The sequence below is a fragment of the Pygocentrus nattereri genome, chromosome 26, assembly GCF_015220715.1.
Source record: "Pygocentrus nattereri isolate fPygNat1 chromosome 26, fPygNat1.pri, whole genome shotgun sequence".
NCBI classification, from domain to species: domain Eukaryota; kingdom Metazoa; phylum Chordata; class Actinopteri; order Characiformes; family Serrasalmidae; genus Pygocentrus; species Pygocentrus nattereri.
In genome coordinates this window covers 17,356,309-17,380,747 of record NC_051236.1, presented here as the reverse complement: position 1 = coordinate 17,380,747, position 24,439 = coordinate 17,356,309, and the positions used below count along the sequence as shown (strand labels likewise).

Here is a 24,439-nt window from a genome sequence, read left to right as displayed (position 1 = left end):
ATAGCATGCAGCACAAATCATTGCACAAAGAGTGAGACATATCTATGGGTTTTGTCATTTTGTATACCAGAATTTACAGTCTCCTTCCAGTCAATGCTCCCTCTCTCTCTCTCTCTCTCTCTCTCTCTCTCTCTCTTTGTGTGCTTGCATTATCATTGATTAGCCACTGAGGTAGCTTTGTTTTCTCTCTTTCTCCAGATCACCAAGCAGCAGCTTCAGACCACCAAGGATCGTTTTGAGTCATTCCTCAAAGGAGACACTCAGATTGTGGCAGATGAGGCCTTCATCAATGCAGTTCAGAGCTACTATGAGGTACAGTAGCAACCAATTCTAGTAGAATGTTCTTATAATCTGCAAAATAAGCCCTTGTTATAGCCTTTTGATGTTAGCGCTGATGAGCCATCAACAAGATATACAAAATGAAAAAAAAATCCAACCTCTTGAGTATTTTATAACATGTTAAAAATGCATTTAATTTTAATAGCTCATAGCAGATGTCACATTATAAAAAACATGTTGGTGATGACATGTCTTTGTCTAAGTAAATTAGCATTGAGATGAGAGTCCTAAACAGCCCTCAGGGGACATTTAAAAGGCTCTTTTTAGCTCAAAGCCTCATATACTCATTCACTCACATAAACACACATTCGCTTGAGCGTGCACACACACACACTGAGGAAATTTCTATGCTAATGGCCTTACTGATAAAGTATTGTTGTTGTAAGGTCACTATGTCATTCTCTTCTGTTGCTATGGTTTGGGCCTCAGTGGATGCTAATTAGCCTGTGTGGCTAAATACAAGGCAGAATCACAGGCAAAGGCTCTGGGACTGTGTTCCAGCTTTGGGTTAAATAAGGAAGCTGCCTTACCTTTACAAAAACTTGTCATCATTTGTGGAGACAGTAGGCATGTGGGAAGAACATACATTTAATTATAATGAATAAAAGACATCATCATATTACGTCAATAATATTAGCTGTAAGAAAAGACTAGCAAACATATGTAGTGAAGCAGAAAAGATGTAGCAAGTATGTTATTTTGATGTAAAGAAAAGGCCTTAGGCAGAGTGCTTGGTATATGCTTTAGTGCCACAATAGTTGTGCAATTGTCATACTCTAAGGCAAGGAAAATACCAGTTTGATAAAAGTGAAAATAGCCTCATTGCACCACACAAAACAAAATGAGTTTTCTTCCAGGGTAATTTGCACTAATTAGATTATTCTGATAATAGTCCATTATGGTGTTCCCTTTATCAGGTACTTATCATTTAGCATTCAGTAACAGGGTATGTGCATCTTTTACTTTTTTGTGTCTTTGTAGCCACAGGTGCAAAGCAGTCCAATATATAATTGTAATTATGGAACAGCAAATTAGGACTCATTTACTGCCATAAACGTTTGAGGTTTCGTTTTAGTCATCGAAGCGCTGCATGGTAAAATAAAATAAACCAAAACCATTTTAGAGCATAGAAAGACTTTGTCTTATTTATAAAACAATAGCTGCAATATACAAGATTAAAATGTCTTTATATGAAGCCTTATCCTCACCCTGCACTTTACAGACTTTCACTCATCAACATACATGTGATCCTGACAGTTCTTCTCTTTTCCACTCTGCCATCACACACCTCAGTATAAGTACAGTTTTAACCTACAGTGCAGTTCATTTCTGAGTCCTGTGATTAATCCTCTTTAATGATTCTTCTGCATGTTATCATTATTAATGATTTTTGCATTCATAGAGAGAAACATTGCTGGAAAGAAATATAGGTGATAAATTCTGATTTGCTCACAGCTCATGCAGATGGTTAGAATCCATAAACCGCACACTGTGGTCTGCATAATCAAACATCTTAGCCCCCTATTCCAAGATCATGTTTGTCCCGAAAGTGGGGTCTTATTGGACAACAGTTCATTTTCAAAGTGGTTTGTCGGTGTATGTGCAGGTAGAGAGAGGCTCGTGGGAAATCGACGTCTGGATTGGAACCAGACAGCAATTTAGAGCCCCATCCGTCTTCCTGAACAGAGCAGTGGAGAGGGGCTTTTAAAAGCAAGGAAAAGCAGCTGCCAAACATTTCAACCAGACCTTCCAAATGTAGAGAAAGAACATAAATCACATTTTACTCGCACTTCCATAAAACTCAATTTGAAACATAGTTGGTGGTGAGGAGGGGGGCAGGGTAAGCGTCTGGATCTTAGTCAGACTCTTTACACCATACACAACTGCCACTGCAGTAGGACCAGAGCAGAAATCACACTTTTTTATCATCTTGGTTTCAGTAGGGAAAAAAGGTCTGAATAATTCAGAGAGAGATGGAAAATTTGTGGCCTTATGAATGTAACATTTCTGCCCACACTGGCTCCATCAGTTTAAAGCTGTGAAATTTTAAAGTTTCCATTTCTTCCTGTGGCTGTAATGACCTTGCTATATTATTTCAGTCCATCACAATAGATGTAGGTATATCCATCATATTGTAGAATATTAAAACATAACTCTGAGAAATAATTTCCCCAAGCGGACTGGAATTGGTTTCATTTTTGATTGAAATCATTGTGCATATTGACCTAGGTTTACTTTCCAGAGGGGTAGCACTGTTGGAAAACCATACAGAAATACATACTTCTTAGGTCATTACTAGAAGAATCATTACTAAAGGAAAGGAAAATGCTTCTACAAACTTTTTGTTTTTGCATTTTTATCTATTTTCCTAAAATCCCCCATTCACGTGACAAGCTATTTAAACATTTATGTGTCTTTTCTGCAAGGTGATTTAACCTTATTTGACAAGACTTCATGTTGAACACTGCAGGGCTGTAAATGTGTGGTAGTTTGCTTGATAATGCAGCTTCACTAAAGGCCCTGCAAGTATGGGTTTTTTAAATGAAAATGATGAAGTACAGTATATATAATAAACTACTGATATTGATTTATGGTAAAAACATAAAGTGACAGAATGATTTCTTTTAAGATAAACAGTAATTGGTTAGAGAATTTCAATCAACAAAACCTTTGAAGGAATTATTTGCTAAAGTTAATGTGCTTTGGCTGCCACTGTGCTGTCTACAAGCAGTAATTCTAAGTAACATTATTAAACCAGAGCAGTTTAACTAGCACCCTGAGATCCATTTCAGCTTTGTGATTTGGAGCACATATGAGGCACATTAAAAAACACTCTTTGAATATATCTCTCATAGGTGTTTCTGAAGAGTGATCGTGTGGCTAAGATGGTCCAGACTGGAGGTTTCTCGGCTGTGGATTGCCGCGAAGTTTTCAAGCGTCACATTGAGAAGCGTGTTCGTAGCTTGCCTGAGATTGACGGATTGAGCAAGGAGACGGTGCTCAGCTCCTGGATGGCCAAGTTTGACACCATCTACCGCGGGGACGAGGACCCACGCAAGGCACAGCAGCGCATGACAGCTAGCGCTGCTTCAGAGCTCATCCTCAGCAAAGACCAGCTCTATGAGATGTTCCAGCAGATCCTAGGCATCAAGAAATTCGAGCACCAGCTTCTGTACCAGGCCTGCCAGGTGAGGTTGCTTGTAGATAGGTTAGCAAATAGAGACCGACTTTTGAAGCCATATTTAGATACAAAACATCTTGTAATTCTCACCCTCACTGACATTTTAAAGGCTGAAGATTCTCCTCAAAGGGGAGGTGTTAGTAGTCAAGTAGCTTTTGTGCATTTGATTGAAAGAGAGGAAACTTGCAAGAAGCTACCCTAGCAGGATCTCACAGAAGTGTGATGGCAATAGCTTATAGGAAGGGCTCACCCAATCAATGATACATGGAGATAACTACAGGCAAAAAAAGCAACTGAAATGCTGTTTTAGGATGGTCCTTCACATAAATGACACAATGTCCTTGTAAAAGTCTGTTTTTCCGTGATGGGTGCCAGTCTTTCCTTTGCATTTTTTGGTTGTTGTTCTTCATTCTGATCAGAGTTACAAAATAAAGAAAACTGTAATGTATTTCCAAATTAAACAAGCGTGTTCTCAGGAACAGGGCATTTCATGAAGGATATACAGTGTTTTAGTGTCACTGAGTTCATAACTCATTATTTCTGCTCAGAGCAAGTTTTACAGCATTTGAAGTGAGCTCTGTGAATAATAAGCACACTGGTGCTAATCTGTTCTTCCAAGGCCATGATTAGAAGCCTTGTCACGAGGCGATTAAGCAAGAAGCAGAAAGAAATTTACATCTCCTCATCAGTTTAATGCATTTGAGAGTCCTCTTCTCCCGTGCATGTACTAATAATACACGTGCCCTCGGACACCACTGAACTATAGGAATGTGATGATCACAGTAAATGTGATATTACTAGTTACAGAATTTTTTATATTTTCATAAAGTTGCTGTCAGTCTATAGTCAAAAACCTGAGGTAAAACTTTAACAAAACGTGATTTCAGGTGTAGATGTCAACACAAGTTTTCTACTGCTCTCTTAATTTTTTTGCTGTCTCTTTTTTAGAGATCTCATCTGTGCCCTTAGTCTTGAAATCTATCATCTTCTCTCTCTCTCTCTCTCTCTCTCTCTCTCTCTCTCTCTCTCTCTCTCTCTCTCTCTCTCTCTCTCTCTCTCACTTTCTTTCTCTCTCTCTCTCTCTCTCTCTCTCACTCTCTCTTTCTTTCTTTCTCTCACTTTCTTTCTCTCTCTCTCTCTCTCTCTCTCTCTCTTTCTTTCTCTCTCTCACTTTCTTTCTCTCTCTCTCTCTCTCTCTCTCTCTCTCTCTCTTTCTTTCTCTTTCTCTCCCCCCGCCGTTCTTCTTTGAAGATGGCTAACCCACTTTTCCCTTGCTGCTGGCTCAGACTTCAGGGTCAGGAATTTGCATATCATCTCCCAACAAACGTCTCTCAGAAATCCAAACTGAATAATAGAACAGAAGTTACAGAGCATCATGTTTAGTCTGTTTAGCACTTTAGAGGTTAGACACTGCTCTGTCATAATGTTACATAGTTCAAAGAACAGTTTAAAGACTAATCGCTTTGCACACTTAGCAGTCAACTGCCTTCCACTTACCAAAAATAGCCAAGTGGAGGTTTGAACACAGGGCTTAAAAGAGCTGCAAAATGTTTTCAGGGAAACAAGCTGGTAGACAAACTCTAATTGCCCTGCAATAACTGGCTAACCCATCCTTTCGTCGGATGAAGAGATAAAGAGAGGGAGGCAATGGACAGGAGAGAATACGTTAAAGACAGTATTCAGCACTTAATCTTCCCTTTCTCAGCAATGTCATTGAAGTCAAAACATCACAGCGTAGCCGAGGAAAAAATCGCCTCATCTACTGACAAATAAGTCAAATAAGATCAGATTTGCCATTTTCAAATGACATATACTGCCTCAAGCCAACACTGTTCATTTGACACACAAACAAAGTCCTACCTACAATTTGCTGCCAGTGTGTGGAAAGTGAGTTTGTTTACCATCAAAAACAGACAGCAGGAATATTAAAACCACAGTGAAACTTCAGCCCTGCTCTGTCAGGTGCAACCTTCAGTACATTTCCCCCTGGAGATGATCTGCCTTCTAGGAATTATGACTGAAATGTCTAGCTTGAATTTGTTGCGACAGGGTGAGGTTATCTCAGGAGACTTTAATTGTAGAGAAATTCTGGCATATAAAAATGGCCATAAATATATCATTTTTGTCCTTTGAGGGCAACAAAGATCTTAAATGATAGATAACTCAGGAAGTGTGGGACAGCATAGACCTTAAAGAGAGTTTGTATAGAGAGATCAGGTGGAATCTGTTCCAGTTGCCCAAGGGTGCCCACATCATGGATACATTCATCCTTAGATCCAGGAAGCGTGAAACAATCCAGAGAACTATTTTTGTCTCCTATCAAGTGAAGCAGGCAGACATTAGGAATGAGTCAGAGGCTTAGCTGTCACCGTCATTCTGCCGACTATAGCAGCAAAAACATTTCTGATCATAAAGCTGGAGCAGTCTGGCTATTTGGGCAATTAGTTGCCTTGTTTTGAAAGGCCTGTCCTAATATGCCTCTTTTCAACACCCTTTGGTATGTTTTGCTCTGTTAAGAGATGACACCAGCTCGACATGGATTTACAAACAGAGCTGTCCTCAGTAATATGTAGGCTACAACCAGTTTGAAAACAAACTGTCATTGCTTTGGAAATGCTAGATCAGGGCCCAGAGAGTTTATATTCAGTATGCCACCCATGTATTGCAGCACAGCCTATTTTTGTTTGATTTCTGAACATCAGATAATTCACTAATTTAATTAATTTATTGAGAGGGATTAGAAATTGAGATGTTAAAGAAAGCCTGATATGGATCAAAGTCATACTTCCAACATCTCTCTCATTGCAGCTTCAGGCTAATCTCAGTCTGTGTCCTACACCCCACTGTTAAGCTACACATTGTTAAGTCAATAACCTGCCTTTGCTGTACACACATTCTGCTCACATCACTAACAAAATCAAGTAAATACACATCAAATACTCCTCTCCACATCAAACACAGATTGGTTAGCCTCTGTAACTGCATGGAAAACATTTTGTGTGCACCTTTTCTGTCTCGATCCGTCGGAAGGACGGTGCTGTATGGATCTCAAGGCCACGCATAGAAGGCCTTTTTTTCTTTGCCTGCCAATAGATGCCTCATGCACCACCTGGAGTGTATTTAATGAAAGCACAATCACACGTAATTGGCAGAAATTGTCTGGCACTATACACACACAGTCTGAGCAACTGCGCCGTTGCCTGCCCCGCGCACACACACATGTATTCACCTCGTCACAGATAAAAACAAATGGCCCATCATCTTACATTAACAGCTCCTCATCTGGCTGGAATTTCTGGTTGAGGACACTGAGGAGAGACATACTGGAGCCAAGTTCTGCAAACACTGTCAATGTTGCCTCTGCATATTTCAATATCAGATATTCCAAAAGGCACACTTGCTGAGCCACTGAATCTAAAAGACACTATAATGATCATCCACCTGCACAGCTAATGAGGCAGCCGAAACCTTTGTTTGGAAAGTGGCCGATTGAGCATTCACATTGGCAAACAACTCTTGTCTCTCGCAAAGCTGGAGCTCTTGGGTAGAAATTCATAATGGGCCATAGCATCTAACTACTGACTGTGCAGAACGTGTTTTCTCTTCTTTTTTGTCCTAATGTTTGTTAACAAACTACTGTTTGCGAAAACCATGGCAACTGACAGCACAGTCAACACAGTCATCTGTCTGCCCTCTGTGAAGCATTGTAGATGGATGTTATGGTGAATGTTTCTGTATAACACATTTACTTAATGATAAATATATACTCATCTTAGTCATTTCCTAGTTCTTGATAAGTAGTAGGTTTCTGACTGCTGTTGGCTGGATTTTGGGTGGCAGGCTGCTCTAGAAATCAGTTGAATAATCTTATAGTATTCTTACAACAGTCTCACAATGAGAAATATTAGCTATATTATTTATATTAACATTTTATTAAGTGTTTTCATCTGCCAAGATATTATTTTGCAGTACATGTCAACGTTACTGACATATGTTACAACTGTACAAGTGAGAGACCTTTTATTTATATAATATCCTGTCAAAACGGCTTTTCAACTACAAGTAAGTCATTTTTAAGAAGATATTTTAAAAAAATATTAGATTTAAGATAATTAGCTTCCAATAAGAAAGGCAAAGTTAAGGAAAGACAGAAAGAAAATAGGACTCCTACCAACCGGTGGCATGTTGTTAATGGTGCGCCACTAAAACTGTCACTTTCACATAAACAGTACAGAATCAAATTCCACTCTTGCTTCAGACCTGAAAAAATCACCATAGGTGATTACTGAAAAGTAAATAGAAATGAAAGAAAAACGTTGCAGACCAAAAACCAAAACTGGACATCTGAGATGTAGAGTTGGAGAGCCCAGAGCAGGGTTAGTATAATTTTAAACTTTCATTAGGTTTTATTTTTATTCACTTCTTCATTTTGGATTTTGATTTTGGTTTAGGTCTAAAGGGTGCCTTAATAATTTTAGTTTTGTTTTATTTTCTGAAAAATAATAGTTTTAGTTGAGTTTTTATTTATTTTTAGGAGTATGATGACTGCTGTGATAGTAGGTATTTGAGAAGGGTGGAGTAAAAATAACACAACAGTTGATTGAGTTCAGCTGAGCTCCAGCTTTCCTTAAAGAAAGCCAATCATGGAAGGAATCCACAGTGAACTCACTCACGCTGAAAATCTTTTTTCCCCTCAATAATTCCATTTTGTTTGTTTCTTTTAGTTTTAATTCAGCTTTTGAAAATGACCTTTTTATTGTTACTATAGTTAACAATCATATTTTTCACAGCTAGTTTTATATATAACTATAGTAATCCTCACCCAGACCTCAACATCATTGAATGTGGGATTTCTTGAATTGTGAAAAGCAGAAATGCCACCTTTTAATACTGCACTTTGGAGATGTGGAAAAAAATTCTTGCAGATTTCTTTGAAAAGTCCCCCAAAAAGGTGGACATTGGGATTTTGGCAAGGGGTGGAAGTATCAAATATTTAAAAAGCATGTAATATTTTCTTGTTGAGGCCTTAGTTTTATGTTCTATTAAATCTAAGTTTTCTGCTTTTTTTCTGGCACTGAAAATGAATAACTTGTGGCCATTTTGACTGGAACTTAATAAATAAAGGATGAACTGTTTTGCACAGTACTGTATATGCGTATAACACCTTTCTATGCATGTATAAGTTAAAGAATCTACATTGGTACTATTTCTGATGTTTTCATGTTGAGTCTAGTCATTTATTTAATGTTTTATTAATGAAGAATTGTAAACATCATTAGTCTCATTAGCCTTTCTGTAAGCTTAAAGAGGATCAAAACACAGGCAGGTGGACTAATATACACTCTTCACATACATAGCAGCAGATGGAAAACCCTTAAAAGAACTCAGCAGCTGACCGACACTGGTCTGTTGTTACATAAAACGCTACAATATTCTGTGAGTATATGTGCTTCCATGCTATGATGCACTGACTCAAACAGTGTTGAGTATTACATCTCTGTGAAACGCTGTCGCTAGCTCCTAAATCGCTCCATTCACACCCATCTCCCTGCAGTCATGAATATTTCCCCTCACGGATTCACTTCGTAACACACTTCTCTCTTTCCAGCTCTCTTGTGCTGATTGAATTAGTTAACAACCAGGAACGGAGCAGGAGAGCAATGAGAATGTCAATCTCTAACTCATGTGAAGAGGTATTATAATTGTGTGTGTGTACACAGCGTCTAGTTTCTCTCTCTCAGCGCGCTGTGACAGCTCAGTAGATCTTGCAGGTTGCTGGGTCGCCAGCCGTGTTATTAAAAACACCCCCAACCCCTTCAGGAGTATTTTGACTGCTGAGGTGCACCAGCCTAATTAGGAATGAGCATACACATTATTAATACTGAGTATTAATAACTGGAGTAACAAGGTTGGAACCTGACATCTGAGAATGCGATTGATGCTTCGCCTAGAGATGCACTGATCCCTTGGCATTGGGGTCAACATGATGGACAGCAGGACGGACGTTTCTGCATGTTTGTGTGAGGGAGAATAATGCTAGGAAGCTGCAGCAGAATGAATGCCATGCAGACTCTCTGTGAGAGAGAAAGAAAGAGGGTGGTTTTGTGCAGCTGGTGGCTAGAGCTGATTATGTGCTCCACTAACCAGCAGCTCAGGGAGAACCAGCAGGGTTACAGCACGCACACACAAACACACTCACATGTGCACACACAATACATAGTTACAATCACACAAACTCATGGTGGGTGCTTTATTCAGCCTGGCTGTGTTCTTTATGTGGAGCAGACCTTGAAGTCCATCAGTGATTTACTGTATGTGGAAGGCTACTGTAGATACAGGACCCTTAATAATTAATGCTCTCTCTCTCTCTCTCTCTCTCTCTCTCTCTCTCTCTTTCTCTCTCTCTCTCTGTTTGATTCTATCTCTCTCTGTCTCTCTTTCTCTCTCTCCTTCATTTTCCTGACAATCTCACTTTTCCTTGCAACCTCAAGAGGCTGTACATAATCCATCTCCAAGACAGGAGATCGTATGCATTGGCAAATATTGATTTTTATTTTCTTTTATGGGTTCTGCATGCACGTGCCCTGACACACCAACTTATACTAAGCACTCAAACATGATTTACTTATTGTCTCTTTATTTCTCTTTCTCTTTCTTTTTCTCTCTCTCACTCTTTCTCTAACCCACCCTTCCCTGTTCAGAGGTATGTCACAGAGGATTACAGTTATGAAACAGACATCCAGAATCCAGAAGATTTTTAACCACCTTGTCACCACAGCACAGTTGCTCCCTTTTCCTCTCATACACTCAGACAGTTCTGAGACATAAGGACAGAGACAAGTGGGTGGAAAAGAAGACTTCCATGTCTCCTAGTCAAAGAGGGAGAGTGAGAGTCAGAGTATTTGGTTCCGTTGTCTCTGGCCTGCTGTCAACAAATCTAAATGTGTGGATTCATTATTAATGCACAGAATCCTTAGTGCCCTCCATCAGTGTGTGGATGAAACTAGGCTAACAGCTGCCAGGAGCTCCCTCTGCTGAGAGACAGCCACTAACCCAGCCACGCAGCCATGCTCAGTAGGGAACAAGATGGTGCTCTCAAACCACTTACATCTTTCAGGCATCCACTGCTTTATTAGAAACACCTACCTTGTGTTTACACTTAGTGTGCACTTTGAGGTCCACCTTCTCTATAGGTCTTTTATATAATTGACATGCACAGTTTGTCAGTCAACTTCTACCTCGTTTATTACTGGACAGTTTATGAATACAAGGCTTTTATCACCCAGATATTATTTGGATGATGGACCATTCTCAACACAGCAGTGATACTGACATGTTTGTGGTGTTGCACTGCCACAAGTGCACAAGGGACAGTAGTGTTATTAGATGCTCCACCACCCAACAGTATCCAGCCAAGAGCAGCTATGGTGAGGAAATGACATTTGATGTCTGGTTAGAGCAGGGATCAGCAGCCTAAATGTAAGAAGAGGCATTTTGTCCTTTCAACAAAAATCAAACCACCTTGTCCATTTTACCATCTTAGCTGTAAATGTCTTAGATGTAAATATAAAATAATTTAATTGCTGACTTAATTTGTTGTGCTTTAAGTTTTAGTTCAGCTATAGTCGCTTTCTCGCATCTCAGTAAGGAAACTTTTCCCCAAAAGCAGAAAAGTTTCTTGTAAAATATCTTCATTGTTCGACTTATTATGAGGCTAAGTCAGCTTCTCATTTGCCAGCTGCTTGTTTGAATTTTCCCATTCCACCTTATGTCGAACAGGGAAATTAGAACGAGAAGCTGGTGAACGAGAATATGACTTCAGCTTCACGACTTCTTAGTGTTTGATAGATTTTCAATGCAGATTAAACATATCAGGAAACCAGCTGGAGTACTTATAAATGCAGATAAGTCCAGTTGTCTCCAAATTATCGATGCTCATCTTAAATCTTTCTCTTTGCTTTTTTGTTAGCTACTAGCTAGGTAAGACTGTTTTCTGCATTGCTGTATGACCAGCAGTCTGTGTGTCAACCCTTGGGGTTGAAGGTTGGTGAATTTGCAGTTATAGGCTGCATTAACTTACAACGTTTAAGACCATTTATTGTGAAAACTATGTTATAATGACTAGCAGAGCTTTATTTTACCACAAAGGAGGATTATGTTATTTTTACCTAAAAATCTAATTATGCTGTGGAGCCACAACAGGGCAGTAAAAGAGCCGCATGTTGCCGACCCCTGGGCTAGAGGATGACTAATACAATTCATAGCGCAGAAAAAAAGTAATTGTACTAACATAATTTCCTTTAAATGTTCCTTTAGTGGTCTCACATCACAGGTTTTGGCACAAGGCCTTCTTGAATGTGCCGAAACGCATCTGTCCTGCTGTAAAACCATTAGCCCCTTAAATGGCCAGGGCCCATCGATTAGTCCGATGTTTCGTTGCACACTTCTATAATCTAAGAGTAGCTCAGTCAGTTTGCATAGCTGTCTGTTTACTTACTGAATAATAAAACTTACTATGTAATAAGCCTGAGATTTTAAGTGGTTAAACTAACATTTAAAGAAAATTATGCCAGCATTGTCTGTTTTTTTTATATAGTTTGGATCCAGCACACCATTCATTACCACCTATCATAATTGCATGCGTTGCAACAGATGTGCTGCAGTTTCTTACTGTACACCATCAAGGTGGACATGCATATTTTGTGTTTCTGATGAAATGGCTAGTGAGCAGGCGCTGCTTATAGAAGAGTTTACAGGACTGTGAACTTAAACACTGGTAGTATAGTAACTTTTGCAGGACCTGCTTTTCCTGTTCACAGAGATTAAAAAAAGAAAGTGAATAGTCTAATGAGTTGTGTGTTTATGTTAGTGTACATAGGACCATAACATAGCCAGGGTTTATTGTTCATGGATTATCTCCATAGAAACGACTGCTGTGTCTGTAAAATGAGCAAGGCTGGTGAAAGCCCCTTCAGGTGCACTACAGGCAGAGAGAAGCTGAGCTGCAGAAGCACTGCAGTCAAGGCCAACTGCTAGAGCGAAAAACATGGTGCTCATGCAGCAAACAAAATGGTGTAATACAGTGAGCAGAGAGGAAGTGGAAGATTGTTTTGCCCATCTGTAGTTGCCCATCTTAATTAAGTCCCCTGTTCAGATCCAGGCCAGTGGTTTGAGTTTGTTATGTTTATACTATCATTTAACCATATGGTAGTGGCAGGCTGAGAATCTGACTATGGAACGACACCCAGAGGTTTCCTGCATTAAACCTCTTGTTGAGATCTCTAGATACTTACTTGAGAGCAGTTCTATAGAAGACATTTTTGACATTATTGCTCACAGAGGCAAAGAATTAGAAGTGAATTTGTAGTGAGGACAATTGCCACTTTCTGGGTTTGTCAGATGCTAAAGGGTGCTTCAGAGCAAGCCCAAAATGAATGGGTTTCTAAGGCGTTTTTATGCAAAATCATAGTTTGTAATTGTCTAGTTGTTTTTATACACAAAATGCACTTGCAGGCATCTTCTAGAGTTTTGCAGTCTTGCCTTTGATATGATCAGAGAAATAGGAAGTGGGGAGATTCCCCTTAAACTGACTCTGGCTGAGTGTTCTGGTTTGGACACTGCCCCCTAGTGCACATGTTCACATTATGTGCAGGTATGTTGGCAGATGCCTGTGCGAATGACTGCGCATCACGCCTGAATATGTTGGCAGATACGCAGACTCATAAATATAATGCGATCTTACTTCTTCCGGGCTTTGGTTGTACAGTTTTTGTCCAAACAATATAAAATGGGTTGAACAATAACAAACCATGCATGGTTCCAAAATACTAATACTAATGCCCCAAAAAACATACATGTGATCTAACAGTGTCAAATATTTGTACATTTTTATTTACTTTATGCCATAAACAAATCAATAATTAGTGCTTACTGATCAAACCTCTGGAAAAATAATCTTTTATACAGTGATAGAAAACATGGTAGCACGCAGACAGCTTTGATTCTACACACTCAGATGTTTCACTATGTCCACCACATACATTCACATGCCATAACTCCTCTGCTGGCAAATATAATCAAGTTTTGGGAGCCTCAGAATGGATCACCTTTGAGACACTTGGTTCAACAGGGTTATCTGTAAGAGAGGCCAGAAGGAGAGTTAAAAATGATTACATTATCACAAAGCAAATTTTCAAATAATCACTACCTATTCATAGAGATAATTTTTAATCACTGATACTCTTTTTCTGTTAATTGAGTTTTTTGATAAATTGAGTTTAATTGCGTAATCGTTATCCTTAAACTCTTCACTCGTGTTACTAGATTACAGAAATCCGTGCACATGAGCACAAAGCTTTGGCTGGGGTCACTGTGAGCGCTCTTCCTGTTTAGCGGATCTTCACCGCCCCCTCACTCACAGCACTGTCCTGTCCTTCGCTAGAGCCTCAGCCACATTTTCACACACGGACAGAGGGCTCCCGTGGATGCTGTGCCATGCTTAATTAGAGCAGAGCCCCAGGAGAGCTGGCCACAGAGAGGGGGCTCAGGGGACACACACTGTGCCGTGCCCCCGGTGACGGGGTTTCCCGCTCCACAACGACAGTTGCCACAGCGAGGGTTACCGTGGCGCTGTAGCCCCTGGATGCTGTGTGGGCGAGAACAAGCAAGTGACACAGACAGGAAGTGACGGCTGAGTGGGTGGGAGGGACGTGCTAGTTATAATAGTACACACACATAACTTCACACTGAGCATGTTTGTGTATAGTGGTGAGCACACACTCATTCTTGATCTCACCTTATTTACATGCAGTCTCACATACAGCACATGAACATGTGCAGATAATCACACTGGGCCTGCTGTGAGGCTGCAGTCATTGTCATACAGAGGACCATAGGAGCTGTAGCACAAGCATTTTGAGATCAAGCAAGAAGACATACAGGGAAGTTTTCAGGTTTAGAAAATAATGAAAGTAGGCAAATGATATTCTGCACTTCATTTTAGGTGCAATCTGCCTGCTTCCCATTACTTTTGAATTAGTTGACTTTTAAAGTCAAATAAAATTAAATTAAAACAAGTTAAAAACAGATTTTAACAGGCAACAGGATTTGGAAATGTCATAATAACTTGGTGGAGTTCATGAAATACTGAAATACAGCATGTATAGACTGGAAAAAAAGAAAGCATCAGTAAAACGTTTAATGTCTGTGGTGTCTTTATTTATTTATCAATGCACTTGTTTGTTTGTTTATTTGTTGATTTGCCATTGATTATTTGGGTAGTGACATTAGGACACATCCATTTTTGAAAAGCGAAGGCAGTGTGGGGTTTTTACTGCCTTGTTTAGGAAATGAAACTTTGCATGTTTTGAAGAAGTCTGATGTCTGAAGCTCAGTTTGAGTTGCTGGTGTAAGTTGCTGAGACACAACCAATCGCTCATTATGTAGAGACAACCAATAGGTTGAGTGAGTTTTCACTTATCTGTAACATAATTACTGTCTTTTTTCTGTAACTGTAAGAGTTACCTTTTTTGTATCCTGATTATGTAACAGTGTTATATGTACAACCTCAATTCCAATGAAGTTGGGACGTTGTGTAAAACATAAATAAAAACAGAAAACGATGATTTGCAAATCCTTTTCAACCTATATTCAATTGAATACCCTACAAAGACAAGATATTTCATGTTCAAATGGATAAACTTTCCCAGTCTTTTATTTGCCCCTGTCCCAACTTTTTTTGAACGTGTTGCAGGCCTCAAATTCAAAATGAGTGAATATTTAAAAAATAAAAAAATTAAGTTTATCCATTTGAACATTAAATATCTTGTCCTTTGTAGTGTATTCAATTGAATATAGGTTGAAAAGGATTTGCAAATCATCGTATACTGTTTTTACTTGTTTTACACAACTTCATTGGAATTGGAGCTGTATTATGTTACTGCTTTGTATTCAAAATGCCTTCATACTTCTTAAAATATTAGTCTCCAATAATCCAAGAATCATAGTATTGCACAGAATGGGATATTCATCATATAAAGAATTAAATGTATTTAGGCAATTAAAAACATACTTGAAGCAAACATAACCATGTTCTCTCCATCTATGGACTTTTGTGACATACTGTGATCAGTAGCCCTCCAGTTTATTGACCTGGCCTATTAAGTTAATAAACTAAACTCTGTGATTGCCCTTTCACCTCTCAGGAAACATCAGACATCTTACCTCCCTTTAAATTAAAGGGTGACCTTTGGTAAACAGCTGTGTGAAAACCTATTGGAATGGATTAGTTGTCCACCGGAAGAATATGAGATATTCTTTGAACAGCGGTAATGGGACATCAAGAATTAATGTAAATGTGTGTATCTGTATATGATTTACAGTTGGATAATCTGGATGAGCAGGCAGCTCAAATCCGGAGGGAGCTGGATGGGCGTCTGCAGATGGCTGATCAGATTGCCAGAGTGAGTTGCATTTTCGGATCAGTCACACGCCTTAAATGCTCACACAGTAGAGTGTGAATTTTATCTGCATGCGCTGTAAACCTGAGAATTACCGATGATGACACTTGTTTAAAACTGTTGTGTGGAGCTTGGTAGTTGTGGCAGTAAATTAGTGACATCTTTATTCTAACATTTCTTCCTTTCGTTCTGTAAACAACAGGCAGGCAAGTTCCCCAAGTTTGTGTCTAAGGAAATGGAGGCCATGTACATCGAAGAGCTAAAGTCATCAGTAAACCAACTGATGGCTAATTTGGAAAGCATGCCTGTGTCCAAGGGAGGCGAGTTCAAACTTCAGAAGCTGAAGAGAGGACACAACACCTCCATTATTGACATGGGCCAGGAGGACGAGAATCAGCTGTCCAAATCAGACGTTGTTCTCTCCTTCACTCTTGAGGTACAGCATGACTGAGTGTCATTAGTTCAAGTCATGAAAAATGAATGAATTTTCTCAGTGTCTGGAGTGCACTGAGAAGTCAAGAGCAAAATATGTGTTCTTCTCACTGTCTTCTTTTAACCAATGTGTTAATACATTTTTTAAAAGCAAGAAATGTTACTGCATTTCACTGCTTTTATGCTTATTTGCATTTATTTTAATGTTATATAGTGTTTTTACAGGCAGAAAGCACAGCTGAAATAAAAAAATTATTGCTGAAATTAAAAGTTCTGAACAGTATTGTATATATTATTTTTAGATATCGCAGCTGTTGGAACAAAACTTTGTATCAATGTTTATTTTTTCTACATTTTTACATAATTTGAAAGCACCAACTGGCCTTTTCATGAAGTTATTTTTACATGAACATCTAATATAAATTGGTGATGGGAAGCTTTGTACCAGGAGCATCGATATAAAGTCGTATGCACAAATTTTAACACCTCTGGTCACATGACATGTTTTGGTGATTTTCTAAGTGAAAATAAGTAACATGTCATGTACAAACTTAAATATGGCATTTTTTTCTGGAATTTGCAGTGCATAATTTCTGTATATTTCCTGAGTTTAACAGTCTAAAAAAAGCATAAAATATAAAATGTGCAATAATGCTTACACAGGCCACATTTTGGTTTTTTTTTTGCAGTATGTTAAATTTATAATAAACAAAAAGTAAAAATCATCAAAATCAAAAAAAATCATAAAATGTGCCATAGACATCATGTAACATGTTGATTAGGGCACTCTTTTGTACTCATTGTACTTTTGTGTACAATGGTTTGTGTGTGTGTGTGTATATATATATATGCTCCCATCTAGGTTTTACAAAGTAATTCAGTACACTGCAAAATAACAAAATACTATGAAACAATAACTGTTAGCGTACACACAGTTACAGTCTTTTTCCCATAAAAGGCATATGAACAGAATGTGTACCCATTTCTGGTGCTGAGAACCCTCTTTATGCAGGCCCTAACAGCGTTGTCACTCTGTGTCACTGTCAGTAGTCTTTTTATATAAATATTGCGTTACTCATTGCCTACAACTCTGCTTTTCTGCTTGACAGCACTAATTTGTCAAAAGGAAGGATCACCTAAATGTGCTTTTAATGTTTTTTCCATTATGTTCCATGCCATTCAGACACATCAGAGAACATGATTCAGTGTTTTGCCTTTCATTTAGTGCTCCAACATTTGATTTACAAGTACAAATTAATATTGGCTGTGATGGGTGCATATGTATACTAGCAGAATTTTTTTGCATAAGTATTATGCTGTGTTTAAAAATCCAGCTCTTTGCTTCATTTACACAAAATGCCTTCTGAAAGTTTTAAGGTTTGTCTCTCCTTATTAGAAATTCATGAGAGGCTGCTGATGATAGAGAATCTGAGAATGTGCTAGATGTAGCTAGCAGCTCCAGTGTTATTTTGACACGTGTGAGGCTTCAGGATTCTCAAGATTACCAAGCTTCCCTGTTGAATAAATTGCAGATGTACTGCATTGTGAGTAGAAAAGGCTGCAGTTTATTAAAAAGAGTAATACTGCATTTCTGATGAGAAATTATTGAATATTGAATACCCTGAAGAACTCTGTCACCCAAAAGTTTGTGCTATAATTACAACATCTTGTGCTCACGTCCTCTTTGCTCTTCATTATAATACTGCAGGGCAATAGTCATTACTCTACCTGGTAAAGCTGTGGCTCATGGATTTGAGAAGCAGAATTGAGTCTTGGATGTCTGTTTTGTATTCGTGCTCTGGTTTTATGGGTGCTGCTGGGGGTGTGAGGATTGATTTTTGTGGAGTTGCTTTGAACAGCGAAGTGAACAACACATAATCAGTGCAGCAGAGTGAGGATCTTGTAAATGAAAGATGCTACAACCCCAATTCCAATGAAGTTGAGACGTTGAGTAAAACATAAATAAAAACAGAATACAATGATTTGCAAATCCTTTTCAACCTATATTCAATTGAATACACTACAAAGACAAGATATTTAATGTTTTAACTTTATTGTTTTTTGCAAATATTCACTCATTTTTAATTTGATGCCTGCGACACGTTCAAAAGAAGTTTGGATTTTATGCCAATATAGGCTAGTAAAAGTTTTAAAATATTAGTTTTTTGTACTAATCTAAAAGTAAGAGTGCTTGTATTCCAGCCAAGTTTCTAACCAATCAAAAAATATCCACCTGTGTAATTTGGTTCATTTTAGATTGTGTGAATGGAACCAAATAAAACAGAAACAGTACCAGAGTAATGCAAACTCTATTTTGGACATTAGAAAACAAAATAGGTTTTAAAATAACCTTAGTCCACTTCTAAGTAAATCTTTGTTCAGTTACCTGCAGGTGGGAATGCATTTTTGTGATGGTCTGCCCCAAATCAGACCATGCTTTCCTCTTCTGTCTTAAAGGTTTCTAGCTTATTATTCTGTATTGCTGTTAAGTATTAAGTGTGAACCTGTGCAGGTGGTGATAATGGAGGTGCAGGGGCTGAAATCTCTGGCTCCAAACCGCATTGTGTACTGCACCATGGAGGTGGAGGGAGGAGAGAAACTCCAGACTGACCAGGCTGAGGCCTCCAAACCAACGTAAGTCTTGCATACTCATATCTCTATTGTCTGTGTATTGTTAGTCTGACTTCTGAGAATTACTTTCAGCAATGTATATGTTTCAATGTGAAACTGTTGCTGATATTTAAACTGTCTTCATGCATTTAAAATGGCATCATCAAATCCAGACTATAATACATTTTGACTCTTTAAAGCTCAAGTCTGTATGTGGACCCACACATTAGTCTCTCACTCTCATAACTACATACATTAATATTAGTTCATTAGCAGCAAATTACATAATTGAGCAGAATCATTGATACCAGGTCTTTAAAAATAAATCAGTCAGCGGGAATCAAAAGGGATTATGCTGTAGAATATGCCACTTTTAGTTCCTTAGAGACTTCAGTGGATACTTTTTAGTGAACCATTTTTGTAAAAGAGAAATGTAAGTGTGAAAGACCTATTTAACATTTAAAGAACTTCCGTGTCATGTGAAGGTTCTTTGTCAACAAAATGTTTTTAGGGTGATGCTGTACTGTGGGGTAGTGTCCATAAGGCTGCATCACACCTACATAAGCTTTTCATGACATCTGATATAAACCAACATAAACATTTATGAGGCTGTATCGCAACAGGTGTTGTCTGTCATAAAGGTTTCTTTTTTCAACTTGATATCAAAGTTGACAAAACATCTGCATCAGGTGTCATTTTTTTTTCGTGACACATTTTTGTTGATATAATATAGCATATTGTAACAACTATAGATTAATGTATATTACAGTGAAATAATGCTCATGATGGTACATGATGGATTAAATGAGACTCTTTACCTAAGGGCCACAGAAAATGCTCACTTGTTCAAGCAGTCTGACACATGAATATAGTTATGTCATATTGCAATATAACATTATGTTACTATGATAAACACTGAACTACAAAATCTGTCGTTTCACAAAGTCAGTCATTTCAAGTGTCATGACAACCTAATGTCATAAAAAAAATCACATGACATAGATGTTATGTCAACTTGATATCTAAGTAATTTATGATCAATTGTACCTATTGGAATAAGTGTTTATATATGTTTATGTGGGTGTCATGTAGTCTTATTAACACTGTCTTACAATCAAAATACCATTTGTCCTTTGAACCATACGTCCAAGGCAAGAACCATTTAAGAGTCTTGATAGTAAAGAATGTAAGAATAATAAACAAATAATTAATCTGTTTACAGGGTTAAATGCATAATAAATCATCATCAATATCATCAGTATGTTATAAGCACTAAAATTGTAAAACACTACAAAACACTGCTGCTACTCTGGTGGAGGTGAGTGAACATCATTGCAGCGCTGCTTCAGGTGCTGTGTGCTCCAGCCTGCACTCATTTAGACACACAGCGGCAGAGGCTCTGGGGAGGAGCACATGATTTTGAGCTATTTTTGGGCCCTCTCTTCCGTCACTGGATCAGGTGCCAATTTATAATGAACTAAGGAGGGGGAGGGGAAAAGGGGGGTAGGGGAGGGTAAGGCAGAGAGAGTGTGAGAGATAGAAAGGGAGAATGAAAGGGAGCACAGCCTCTGTTTCCCCTCACAAGTGCAGTCAGCTGTGGACAAACTGATTAGAAACATGGAGAGAGAGATGGAGTGAGAAAAGAGAGGGAGAGAAAGGGAATCGGGAAAGGGAAAGAGTGAGAGTGAAAATGAGAGAGCCTCCAGCACTCCAGCACCGAAGAATAATGACATCACAGGAGAATTAGCGTGATCCATCATTGCACATGCAATGCATAGTTTCACATACAATTGACTGACTGTCTGCTTCAAACTCAAGCGTAACCCAAAACACATTTATGGATGTTGTACCATCAGTATGCTGTAAATATAATGTCTTTCTGCCCATCCCTGGATGCACAAGGTCACCTTCATGCTCTGCGTCATTGGTGACAAAACCCAGCATGAAGAGGCACCAAGGACACTCTCTCCTCTACTCCTCCCTTTCACCCCCTCTTTCTCTCCCTTTTCCTCTGTCTCTACCCTCTGTCCTCCCCTTTTTTTGCTTTACAAGTTTCTATTTCTCTCCTCTGCCTTGTTCCCGAAGGAGTGACTGATGTATGCCTGCAGCTATCATAGAAAGGTTCTAAATAACTATCAGAATCAGTTAAGTAAGACAGAACTAGAAAGATTGTTTTTCACCAAGCCATTTGTATCACACACACTTACACACAGCACAGAAGCACATACACATGCACGAGTTCAGTGTTCACTGATGCGTGCCATAGTGCAGTGTCAGCACGCTCTCTGGCGATTGCCCTTAGCACTGTCAGAATGCTGACCGCCTCATCGCCGTGGGAACCAAACATGCTGGACCAGGAAGGAACCACCTGACCAGCTGCAACCTGGCTCCATTCATTCTCACAGGCTTCAGTGATTTAGCGGAGGTTACTTCTTCTGAAGCACCTGACGTCGGCCCAGCTGTGGTGCTTAATATTTTAATCTCATAAGTTTTAACTCTAGGTTTATTATTCAGTTATTCATTTTAAGGGGGCCATTTCGTAAAAGATTGAGCTTTTCAGAGCTTTTTGCTTTCCATATAGATTAACAAAAGCCTGAATATCCCTTGCCTTTACGAATAAAGAAAACTGAAATATGTAAAAATTCAAAATGTACCATTCACTACATTGTCCATACAGTCCATATATGGAAACTGTCCTGCAAAACAGCTTGCTTTGAATTGATTGTTTCAGTGGTGTTGCAAGAATATATTCATCTACTTATCTACTACCTGTTCAGCCTACAGCAGTTTAGCTGGATCTAAGGAATGTTTCAACAGGGCATCCAATCAGAACAGAGATCATTTGCATAGCTCAGTCTTAGAGCAGAGTTACAAAAATGGCTTTTGTCATTCGAAAGGGTAAAGATAAGATTATAAAATTGTCATGAAAAAAGAATGATGACTATTTTTGGTACATAAGCACACAAATGTTATAAATGAACCACAGAGAAGTAAGATACAAATTAATGTAGAATATGGACTCTTTAATGCTTATGTACAGTATCTCTTGAATTATTCAGTAACTACAATAAAACTATTATGTAAGGTAAGCACTTATTAGAGTGAGGTATGGAAGTCTTGGGGTTGAAGTGTGGCTGTGTATTATTTAGCCTCACTGTCTTGCCAGTTATGTTGTTTATCAGTTGTACTTAGTCACCTTTTACAATCACCCAAACACTAGTCGTCTTTAATCTTTTAATTTTACGATGGCTTTTTTACGGCCCTGTGAGCATGTTTATGGACTCTGGCCAGTTGAGTTACTGTCATGCCCCCGTGTGGTTAGAAGTGAGAGTGGTGGTATTGTCTTCAATTACTGCACTCCCCCATCCTAAGTCTAAATTTGTCACTCTCACACTGCTCAGAGAGACAGTTTTTTTCTGTGCACAGATAAAACACAATACACACACACTCTGCCTCTCCCTCTTGCACTCTCTGTCTCATTTGACTGCTGTCTCTGACACGTGCAGCCTGTTTCCACGGCAGCAGATGTTGTCACGTGTTCCTGTCTTTACTAGGCCGGCACTGCTTCTCACTGAGGCTGTCTATGTATGTGATAACAGACTGAATGATGGATGCTTAAGGTGAACATGTCTTAGTACATCAACAACATGTTTAAATAAAGCGTTTCAGTGCTATAAGAGTAACTTTGAGTCTGCAGGAGTTAATTCGTCCTGCAGCACTGAGTGATTTTCATTTTGTCTTAACCCCTAAAAATCCCAGGCTTATTACGTACTAAAGCTTGTTATTCAGCAGCTAGAGGGACTTCAATGCAAGCAAGTTGAGCTATTGTTAGGTTATAGAAGTGTGTAATAAAACTGCCCATGGCCATGTAAGGGGTTAATATAAAGTTTTGTGCAAGAGTTAGTGACCATCATTTATGGATTTCATTTCCATTATGGTCAAGTTATACATTTTTTTTAGAGATGTTCATGAGGAGTTATACAACAGTTAGTTCTGGCCATGCAAGCTGATTGGTTGTGAAGCATTCTAACTGTGTTGCTATTTCACCGTAACAGCACAGGTTTTTCACAGACGCTATCGCTCCACTGAGACACCATTGCTAAGCAGTTACTTTGACAGCTGTGGGAGACGCTCAACTACACTACACTAGACAACACTACGCTTTTCAGTCGGCAGCTGCAACAGAAGAACACCTAAACTACCTGGAATTAGCCAGAAATTAATTGAATACCATTCACCAAACAAAATGGGCTGTAAGATGCTTTACAGACTGGCTGGAACAAAACAGCATTAATATTAATCTAGCAAAAATTGACAAAACTGAGCTAAATTTGATATTGCGGCGGTTTTATGCCTCAGTCTGTACTTCAAAAGGTGAGGCGTACAGCAGACTGTATAGCGATCACATTACTGTGATGTAGCAACAAGTTGCTTGTTAAAGAACTAGCTATAATTTGGCGGAAGAAACTGCTAACAAAAACATTACATTTCACATTTGCAGACCAATTTATTTATTCCTTACTTTATTTATTTAACTGTTGTATAAAAGCAATAGAACCCTTGAGGTCGTATGTTATCACCAACAACATCATGGCTGTAATGATCTGCAAATCACAGCCGTGAAGTTATGTTGCGATAACATATAACCTCAAGTGTTCTATTGCTTAAATTAGATTGCATAGGAAGGGGAACACAAAGGAAAAAAACAAATGTTCACCAAACTGAAGTTAAAAATGATTAAATGACCACCAAAACTGTCTCCGTGAGATAAACAGCAGTTAAAACTCATCTTTGAGAGATGAGACAAAGCCAAGCTCCACTCTTTCTTCAGATCTGAAAAATCCACAGGTGTTTTTGTCCATCCTTCCACTGTGAGAAGATGTCAACACTATAAAGGATATACGGTTGTTCAGAAGCCATTTCAGAGAAAAGGAAATGGATAAAAAAGAAGAACATCAAACAAAGAAAGCTTTACAGAAGAAAGAAAAGGAAAATATTCTTGCACATTTCTTTGAAAAACTGAAAGCAAACATTCTGAAAAGAATGGAAACTAATGAAATTGAGGTTTCTGGGAGTTGTTCTGCCTGAAAAATTTAATTTGACTAAAGTTTATAGTGACGTCTTGGTTTCTGACTTGCACAGCAGTGTATGTGTTTGTTAGTATGTGATTTTTATTTCATTTTTTACCTTGTCCACAATGTTCATTTCAGCCTAATATTTTTTCATAAACCAGTCAATTGAAATGCGCTGTAGGTACTGCATACTATAGCAGTACCAGCATTTCAAAGGACAGTATAAGTTTCTCTCTCTGTCTCCTTTTTTACTTTGACTTTCTTCTTTGCAGTCGCTCTCGCTCTCTCTCTCTCTCTCTCTCTCACTCTCTCTCTCTATCTCTCTCTCTCTCTCTCTCTCACACACA

At 38.6% G+C, this 24,439-nt stretch overlaps 1 protein-coding gene across 15 annotated transcripts in view; it reads left to right on the top strand.

Moving 5' to 3' along the window:
- The window catches only part of cadpsb (Ca2+-dependent activator protein for secretion b), a 97,972-nt gene that overhangs the window by 30,670 nt on the left and 42,863 nt on the right, over positions 1 to 24,439 (top strand). For all 15 annotated transcript variants that reach the window (XM_017712638.2, XM_017712637.2, XM_017712639.2 and 12 more), the window contains exons 2-6: positions 199 to 312; positions 3,195 to 3,527; positions 15,901 to 15,981; positions 16,181 to 16,414; positions 18,923 to 19,044. In XM_017712638.2, the coding sequence (XP_017568127.1) occupies positions 199 to 312; positions 3,195 to 3,527; positions 15,901 to 15,981; positions 16,181 to 16,414; positions 18,923 to 19,044 (884 nt within the window). The remainder of the gene's footprint in view (positions 1 to 198; positions 313 to 3,194; positions 3,528 to 15,900; positions 15,982 to 16,180; positions 16,415 to 18,922; positions 19,045 to 24,439) is intronic.